The 10,000-nt window shown below is 42.2% G+C and overlaps 1 protein-coding gene across 1 annotated transcript in view; it reads left to right on the forward strand.

Moving 5' to 3' along the window:
* LOC122256635 (integrin beta pat-3) overlaps positions 1 to 10,000 on the forward strand; it is a 29,953-nt gene that overhangs the window by 7,729 nt on the left and 12,224 nt on the right. The window contains exons 2-7 of the mRNA XM_086538394.1: positions 1,955 to 2,128; positions 3,777 to 3,906; positions 6,187 to 6,270; positions 7,381 to 7,609; positions 8,762 to 8,846; positions 9,486 to 9,656. Of these exons, the coding sequence (XP_086394520.1) occupies positions 1,982 to 2,128; positions 3,777 to 3,906; positions 6,187 to 6,270; positions 7,381 to 7,609; positions 8,762 to 8,846; positions 9,486 to 9,656 (846 nt within the window). The 5' untranslated portion in view covers positions 1,955 to 1,981. The remainder of the gene's footprint in view (positions 1 to 1,954; positions 2,129 to 3,776; positions 3,907 to 6,186; positions 6,271 to 7,380; positions 7,610 to 8,761; positions 8,847 to 9,485; positions 9,657 to 10,000) is intronic.

Here is a 10,000-nt window from a genome sequence, read left to right on the forward strand (position 1 = left end):
CTCCGCTGGGTTATTCGTTTATTTTCATAACTGATTTTTTTTTCTTTATTTTTGCTGTTGGTGGTATTGTTGTCATTATTATTCTGTCTTTATCTTTATCGTTTTTGTTATCATTATTGTAATCATTACTATCATTATTATTTTCATTATTGTTAACATCACTGTCATTATCATATTATCTATTGTTATTACTGTTATCATTAATATTATTAAAATCACTATTATCATAACAATTATCATTCTCATTGTTACTGTTATCATCACCATCATTATACTTATTATTGTCATCACTTCCATTATTACTATCAGTAATACTGTAATTTTCATTACCATCATCATCGTCATCATCATCACCACCACCATCATCATCATCATTATCTAATATTACCATCATCACCACCACCATCATCATAATCATCATTATCATTACCATCATTAGCATCATCACCACCACCATCATCATTATCATTACCATCATCATCACCACCATCATCATATCATCATCATCACCATCCTCCTCCTCCTCCTCCTCCTCATCATCATCATCAACCACCACATATCATCATCATCATCATCATCCCCATCATCATCATCATCAACCACCACATATCATCATCATCATCATCACCATCCTCCTCCTCCTCATCATCATCATCATCAACCACCACACATCATCATCATCATCATCACCATCCTCCTCCTCCTCCTCATTATCATCAACCACCACACATCATCATCATCATCATCATTATGGAAAAAAACCCTCATCTCCTCCCAGTGTGACTTTTCTATTGTGGTTTCTTCGTTATTTTTCTTTTTATCAAAAGGCAAAGTAAGAAGAGAGGATGTTGATAAGATACGGAGACTTACAATAGTTGGATTTCCCGTCTGTCACTCTGTCGCTCCTTCTCTTTCTCTCTGCTCTCTCTCCTTTGTCTCGTATTTGATTTTTTTATCTGTTTTTTTTTTTTCTTTTTCTCCCTTTTTTTCGTTTGGTTTGTGTCTGTTGTGTTGTTTCTCTCTGTTTGTATTTGTGTCTGTGGTGTCTCGTTCTCTCGTTTCCTTTTCTTTCTCTTGTTCCCTCTTCTTGTTCTGTTTTTTTCTCTTTCTCTCTCATTCATACTGTCTGCCTCTCTCAATCTCTCTCTAATTATCATACTCTCTCTCTATTTCACTCGTGCTGTCCTCATCCCTCCTTGTCCTTTATATATTTGTTCTACCATACTGTCTCTCTCTTTTTCATATACTCTCTCTCTCTCTCCCTATTTCCCTCTTTCTCTCCCCTCCTCTCTCTTTTCCCTCCCTATCCATTCCTCCTCTCTATCTCTTTCATAAACTCTCCCTCTCTCTCTCTCTTTTCTCTCTTTCCCTATCTCTCTCTTTCTCTCCCCTCCCTCTCCATTCCTCCTCCTCCTCTTCTCTCTCTCCCTCTCTCTCTCTCCTTCCCTCTCCCTCCCTCCTTCTTCCAAATTGACTTGCAAGAGCACTAGCCACCGCATAATATTCCACCGGCATTGTGTTTATAAGTTTATTAGTGTATTACCAAGCGCTTTCCTTTTCCTCCTGTTTGTTTTATATGTTCGTTAATGTCTCTTCCGTTAACCCCCCCCCCCCCAGCCATGCTTTACCACAGTTCCGCATGACTCATTTCCATTTCGAAATTTTGGCGTGTTTATACCTTCTATTCATGTCATTTTCACATTTCATCAATATATTTTGACTTTCTCATTTTATATCATATTTCCATATTTCAATTTTCAGAGTCATATCGAATATCATATTTCCATAAACTTATTATATCACAGTGTATGAATAATTTTATATATATATATATTTTTTATATATATATATATATATATATATATATTTTTTTTTTTTTTTTTTTTTTTTTTTTTTTTTTTTTTTTTTTTTTTTTTTTTCACTTGATCTCACTATTCTATTTTTCTCGTACCAGACAGACACGCAAACACGTGACGTCAGGATGAAGGCGGGCATCCACTTGGGCATAGCGTTGTGTGCATTATGGGCACTGGCGGGTCTCGCGTATGCCCAGGAGAGCTGCAACGTTAAAGAACAGTGCAGTGATTGCATCCAGACACAAGGTTGCATGTGGTGCTCGAGACCCAAGGTAAAGAAAGAACTCGACTTTCAAGGAATTTTCACTTTGCTTGTTATTTATTGTGATCGTACGTCATGTCGTATAAGACGCACTCGTGTCAAGGTCTGACTCTTGCAATTAATCTGCGTCCTGCATGGTGAAGGTCGGGGTAGGGGTCAAGCTATAGATCTAGAGATTATCCTAGCTCACTCGGCCCTGATGGTTTTGAAATGGATGTATGGCAGGACTGTCACTTGAATAAATCTCTCTAACGAAGGGGACAATTTTCGAAATAATAAATCATCTAATGATATTCAGCAAAATACAGTGTCAGTCTAGCCTTGGGTTAATGATAATAGGCTTATATACATATAAACACATTAGGCTATTGTCATTTTTTAAACAAAAATCAAGGAACTTAAAGTGCAAAAATAACCTAAATTATATTCTTTTAGAGATTTTAGAATGAGAGACAGATTATCCAATGGGATCCGAGATTTTTTTGTTAGTTCTATTTTTTCCAAAATATTTCATGTAAAATTAAGGATTGGTGAATATGCTGCAGAATACGGTGGATGTTACAGTTAGTTATTTTTTAACTGTTATTATAGGTATTTAAAGTAGATATTTCAGTCATTTGATCAGTTATTATAGCTAGTTATATTGCTGAGCTATCGACTAATCCCTTTGATTACATGTATTGATTTGTATGTATTATTTATATACATATATTTTTTTCTATTTTGGACAAGTTGTTTATCTATTTATTTAATGTGTTTAGTTACGGCGCTCTAGTTTCCTTTTTCATATTTCCCAATGTTGATATATTAATAATATATATCTGATATGTCTCTAGGTTAATATAACAGCAATATAATAAGGATATTGATATATAATAAGGAATATAAAATCACCGTTATTATTCCACAACACTAATCCCACCATCCCACTCATTAAAAAATCTCTCCTGCTGCTAATTCCGGATTCCCTATTCCGATCCCAACGTCTAAATCACGATCCCAATATATTCTTCTAATTACCATGCCAATATCTTCATCCTAATTCCCAAATCCCTTATCCCAAAAATCACAAAATTCCCAATAACCCTTCCAAGATTCCCAACCCTTCTCTCCCCCTCCCAGTTCCCAGTTCCAAAGTCCCCACTCCCAAAAGTTTCCCAAATCCCAAATCCCTCACTCTTAAAAGAAGCCCAAATCCCAAATCCCTCACTCCCAAAAGAAACCCATATCCCACACTCCCCCCCAAAAAAAAACAAATCCCACACACCCAAAAGAAACCCAAATCCCCCACTCCCAAAATAATCCCAAATCCCTTACTCTTATAGGAATCCCAAATCCCCCACTCCCAAAAGAAACCTAAATCCCAAATCCCACACACCCAAAAGAAACCCAAATCCTCCGCTCCCAAAAGAAACCCAAATCCCCCACTCCCAAATCCCTCAATTTTAAAAGAATCCCAAATCCCAAATCCCCATCCCTATAGAAGCCCAAATCCCAAATCCCCATCCCAATAGAATCCCAAATCCCAAATCCCCCACTCCCCAAAAGAAACCCAAATCCCCCACACACCCAAAAGAAACCCCCCAAAAAACCAGCCCCCCCCCAAAAAAAAAAGAATCCCCCAAAAAAACTACACTCCCTTCTTCCCAATTCCACAGACCAGAGTGAGCGGCGCCGTTCAACACCACTGCATTCCCGAAACGTCCCAATTCGAGGACTTTTGCGACGCCCAACACATCGAGAACCCGAGGAACACCGTTGACATTCTGGAGGACGAGCCTTTGAGTGGTGAGTGGGAGAGGGAGAGGGAGAGGGAGAGGGAGAGGGAGAGGGAGAGGGAGAGGGAGAGGGAGAGGGAGAGGGAGAGGGAGAGGGAGAGGGAGAGGGAGAGGGAGAGGGTAGAGGGAGATGGAGTGGGAGAGGAAGAGGGTAGAGGGAGAGAGGATAAGGATAAGCCAGATTTGCAGAGCAGATGCTACGCCGGGCTTGTATGCACAGTGGCGAGCCCGCCTGTGTCAGCGTATGCTGACTCGTGAGAGAATGTGCCAACGAGTGTTGACTCGATCTGAGCTTGGTCCTTACCCAACGCAGTGCCCAGCTACGTCAGTAACCGACAGGTGACTGTGAAAACTCACGAGCTTGGACGAGGCTCGATCTGCCGACCACGGGGATGTGAATTCGACACGCTGTCCACTGAGCTACCAGACGGCTGAGGGAGAGAGGGTAGAGGGAGATGGAGATGGAGATGGAGATGGAGATGGAGATGGAGATGGAGATGGAGATGGAGATGGAGATGGAGATGGAGATGGAGATGGAGATGGAGATGGAGATGGAGATGGAGATGGAGATGGAGATGGAGATGGAGATGGAGAGGGAGACAGAGAGAGGGAGAGGGTGAGGGAGAGGGAGAGAGTAGAGGGAGAGAGGGAGAGGGAGAGGGAGATAGATGGAGAAGAAGAGATAGATAGGGAGAGAGGGAGAGGGTAGAAGGAGATGGAGAGGGAGAGAGGGTAGAGGGAGAGGGAGAGGGAAAGGGAGAGGGTAGAGGGTAGAGGGAGAGGGAGAGAGGGAGAGGGAGAGGGTAGAGGGTAGAGGGTAGAGGGAGAGAGGGAGAGAGGGAGAGAGGGAGAGGGTAGAGGGAGAGGAAGAGGGAGAGGGAGATGGAGAGGGAGATAGAGAGAGGGAGAGAGGGAGAGGGAGAGGAAGAGGGAGAGGGAGGGGGAGAGGGAGAGAGGGAGAGGGAGAGGGAGAGGGAGAGAGGGAGAGGGAGAGGGAGAGGGAGAGAGGGAGAGGGAGAGGGAGAGGGAGAGGGAGAGGGAGAGGGAGAGGGAGAGGGAGAGGGAGTGGGAGTGGGAGAGGAAGAGGAAGAGGGAGAGGGAGAGGGAGAGGGAGAGGGAGAGGGAGAGGGAGAGGGAGAGGGAGATAGAGATAGAGACAGGGAGAGAGGAAGAGAGAGAGGGAGATAGAAAGAGGGGGAGAGAGAGGGAGAGAGAGATAGAGAGAGGGAGAGAGAGATAGAGAGAGGGAGGGGGAGTGGGAATGGGAGAGGGAGAGGGAGAGGGAGAGGGAGAGAGAGAGACAGACAGACATAGAGAAGTGGAGAAAAGGGATTCGGTATAGAGTTGGGTGGAGTTAGGTGAAGTTAGGTGAAGTTGGGTGGAGTTAAATGAAGTTATTAGGAGTTTGAAGAAGTTAGGTGGAGTTGAGTCGAGTTAGATGAAGTTAAGTTGACGGGTGGAATTAGATGAAGTTAGGTGAAGTTGGGTTGAGTTAGATGAAGTTAGGTGGAGTTGGGCGAATTTGGATGAAGTTAGGTGTAGTTGGGTTAAGTTAGGTCAAGTTAGATGAAGTTAGGTGAAATTGGGTCAAATTAGATGAAGTTAGATAAAGTTAGGTGGAGTTAGGTCGAGTTTAGGTTGGTTTGAATGGGGGCAAATTCAGTCAGATGGAGTTAGAGAGATGTTGGGTAGGTGTTAGGTGTAGTTAGGTGATACTATATGGTGTTAAGTGGAGTTTGGTGGACGATGTTGCATGTGGATTAGATGGAGTGGGATGGAATGAGATCAAGTTAGGTGGAGTTAGAATGAGCTATATGGCATTAGATAGAGCTTTATGGAGTTAGGTGGAATTCGTTGGAATGGATTAGACAGAATCTGATGAACACAGGTCGAGTTTGGCAGAGTTAGATAGATAGAGATGAAGTTAAATGATGTTAGATGAAGTTTTATTGTGTTAGGTAGAGTTACTCGGAGTCAGGTGAAATTAAGTGAAGTTAGATGGATTTGGATGTCAAGTTATCATCTTCATATTTCGTATGAAGAAGTAGCCCCTATTTTTTTGTCTGTTCGACCTTTTTTCTATTTCTTCATCCATTCTATTCCTAATCTGGGATTATCATGTTTATTATCATTTACTCCATCAGTTCAAAAGAAAGAAAAAAGGAAAAAAAATATGTATAACCAAATAGACTTGTTGGTTGGGCGTCAGGATATCTTTTTTTCCTTCTTTTATTTTTTTATTTTTTTTTTATAAAAGGATCGCTGTCGTCACTTTCATCTTTATTCCCAGATGTCTCAAAAGACCTTAAAGTGACGGACAGAGGGAGAATCATACAGCTGGCACCACAGAGACTTCGACTAAAATTACGTAAAGGTGAGATTGGGAGTGCCCCTTCCTGTCGCTGCTCACGCCATTTTCTCTTTTTTTCATGCCATGTCGCACGCACTCACAATCACCCTTTTTTCAAATCGTAATTAGGACAGGGAGAACACACACACACACTCGTGACCACACTTTTTTTCATATCGTTTGCAGGTTTGGGAGGTCGCACACACTATTAATCGCATTCTTTATTCATATCGCTTGAAGGTTTGGAAGAAAGTACACATTCATAATCACAATGTTTTATTCATAGTGTATTAAGGCTTGGAAGAACACACACGCTTATAACCACACTTTTTCATATTGTATGTAGACTTAGAAGACTAAACACTTACAACCACACTTTTTCATATCGTATACAGGCATGAAAGAACACACACTCGTAACCACACTTGTTCATATCGTATACAAGCATGGAAGAACGCACACACTCACAAATCCCACACTAATCCCTCCATGTTGCATGTGTTCTTAGAAGAGCACACACACCCATTACCACATTCACACAAACACAAACACCAGTGGCATCATTAAGGACGTCCGGAGTTTCAATATCCCTTCTCTCATTTTTATATCACGAAATTGTCCTGGATCTCAATCTAAAACAACAACAACAACGATAACTGATAATGACGACAAAAAAATTAAACGGATCTTAGTTTTATATGTTGTGAAAGCTAACTTGTGCACGTAACCAGAACATACATATATACACACATACGTACGTAAATTCATGCTCTTATATATCTAATTACATATAGAGAGGCAGATGGGATACATATAGAGGAGAGGAAAGGAAATGAGCGAGCGAATGATCAAGCAAGCGAGAGAGAGAGAGAGCGAGAGAGAGAGAGAGAGAGAGAGAGAGAGAGAGAGAGAGAGAGAGAGAGAGAGAGAGAGAGAGAGAGAGAGAGAGAGAGAGAGAGAGAGAGAAAGAGAAAGCGAAAGAGAGGCAGAGGCAGAGAGAGAAAGAGAAGCAGGCAGGCAGATAGACAGCGAGAACGAAAGAGAGTCAAAGAGATAAAATAATAAGCCCGTCACCATCACGGAACTTATCCCTTTTAACACCTCCCCCTCCCCCTCCCCATCCCTTCGCCACAGGAGTGACGCAACACATCAGCGTGACCTACAGGCAGGCCACAGACTACCCCGTCGACCTGTACTACCTCATGGATCTCTCGAATTCCATGTTGGACGACAAGCAGAACCTCGCCAAGCTGGGTGCCAAGCTGGCCGATACCATGAGGAACCTTACGACGCAGTTCAAGCTCGGTTTCGGTTCTTTCGTCGACAAGGTCCTCATGCCCTTTGCAGACACGGCCGCTGAGAAGTGAGTTGGGGAAAGTCCCTGTTCAAGTTTAGTTTAACTTAATGTTTTTTTTTTAAGATTAATAACTTGGGATAACGTTTGGAGTGCCTCAGTGAGTTGGGGAAAGTCCCTGTTCAAGTTTAGTTTAACTTAATGTTTTTTTTTAAGATTGATAACTTGGGATAACGTTTGGAGTGCCTCAGTGAGTTGGGGGGGGGGGGGTCCCTGTTCAAATCTAGTTTAACTTAATGTTTTTTTTTAAGATTGATAACTTGGGATAACGTTTGGAGTGCCTCAGTGAGTTGGGGAAAGTCCCTGTTCAAATCTAGTTTAACTTAATGTTTTTATGATTGATAACTTGGGATAACCTTTACAGTGCCTCAGTGAGTTGGGGGGGGGAGTCCTAGTTAAAATCTAGTTTAACTTAATGTTTTTTTTAAGATTGATAACTTGGGATAACCTTTACAGTGCCTTAGTGAGTTGGGGGGGGGGGTCCCTGTTCAAATCTAGTTTAACTTAATGTTTTTTTTAAGATTGATAACTTGGGATAACTTTTACAGTGCTTCAGTGACTTGGGGGTGGGGGGGGGGGAGTCCCTGTTCAAATCTAGTTTAATTTAATGTTTTAAATTTTACATCTAGGGGTAACCTTTTCAATTTCTCAGAGAGTTGGGGGAAGTTCGCCTTTTTAACATTTAGCTTAACTTTCCGTTTAAAGATAATATTTTAGGATTGATATTCAAACAGAGGATTTCAGATTAATGTATTACATTTAGCATAACATTTTAGATTGATATTCAGATCAAAATTTTAACATGTAACATGGAATTGCTGAGTAATGTTTGGTTTTAATGTATACAATCTAACAGAGTTTCAAATTAATATTTCGGTTGAATAATTAATGTTGAACGATCTCTCTTTACCATTCATATTCCCCCATTTACAATTACTATTTCCTCGCATAATTCACAATTAACAATTCCTCCTTCCTCGATCTCTGTTTACAACGTTTCGTTCCCCCGTTCCCCAATTTACAACGCCAAATTCTCCCATTCCCCATTTACAGCGCCTCATTCTCCCCCTCATTTACAACGGCTCATTCCCCCGTTCCCCAATGTACAAGTTCCCTTACTCCTTCATACCCCGCTGACATCCTATTTCCTTCCATCGACAGGCTTGAGCGTCCTTGTAAGGACTGCGCTCCTCCTTACTCCTTCAAGAACGACCTTCCGTTGGACAGCGACTCGTCAAAGTTCACGGTGAGTTTGGCAGGTCGGGAGAGGGGGTTGGGGAGTGGGAAAGGGGAGGGGGGAATGGAGTTGGGTGAGGAGGAGGGAAAGGGGTAGGGGAGGAGGGAGAGGGGGTAGGGGAGGGGGGATTGGGGGTAGGGTGAAGAGGAGGGAGAGGGGGATGGGGTAGGGTGAAGAGGAGTGAGAGGAGGAGGGGAAGGGTGAAGAGGAGTGAGAGGAGGAGGGGAAGGGTGAAGAGGAGTGAGAGGAGGAGGGGAAGGGTGAAGAGGAGTGAGAGGAGGAGGGGAAGGGTGAAGAGGAGTGAGAGGAGGAGGGGAAGGGTGAAGAGGAGTGAGAGGAGGAGGGGAAGGGTGAAGAGGAGTGAGAGGAGGAGGGGAAGGGTGAAGAGGAGGGAGAGGGGGTAGGTTGAAGGTGAGGGGAAGAGAGAGGAGGAAGAGGAGAGAGAGGGAATTAGAGTGAGAGGGGGGATGGGATGGGAGAGGGAGAGGGAGAGAAACATGGAGAGAGAGACAGAGAGATTAAGAATAAGAGAGAGAGAGAATAAGAATAAGAGAAAGAGAGAATAAGAATAAGAAAGAGAAAGGCGAGGTAAAAACAAAAGAATAAAAAAAAAAAAGAGCAACATCATATCTCAGCATTTCTTTCCAGGCGAAAGTGGATGACGCGCCCATTTCCGGCAACATGGACGCCCCCGAGGGTGGTTTTGACGCTCTCATGCAAGCAATGGTATGCAAGCAACAGATCGGCTGGCGGGATAAGGTTCGCAAGATCATTGTCTTTTCAACCGACGCCAAATTCCATCATGCAGGAGACGGCAGGGTGAGTGGGATTTTAAAGGATTTTTTAGTGATCAAATTTAAGATTTTTAGATTGCAGAAAATACGAGCTTATTTATTTTTTACTTTTATTATTTTTTTTATTATATTTTTGGTTATTGCTGTGGCTGGTCCGTGTTGTTCTTCTTATGACTGTGTTTTATTGTTATTGTTCTGTTGTTGTTTCGTTGTTTTGCTCTTGTCTGGGTTTTATGATAACGGTAATGATAATAATGATAATGAGAATGAGAATGAGGATAATAATGATGGTTATGATAATGGTGATGATAATGATAATAATGATGATAATAGTAATTCTAATCGTTATCATGATATATCATTATCATC

This window comes from Penaeus japonicus, unplaced genomic scaffold, assembly GCF_977035675.1.
Source record: "Penaeus japonicus unplaced genomic scaffold, GWHDUDI00000001_assembly GWHDUDI00000007, whole genome shotgun sequence".
NCBI classification, from domain to species: Eukaryota; Metazoa; Arthropoda; class Malacostraca; order Decapoda; family Penaeidae; genus Penaeus; species Penaeus japonicus.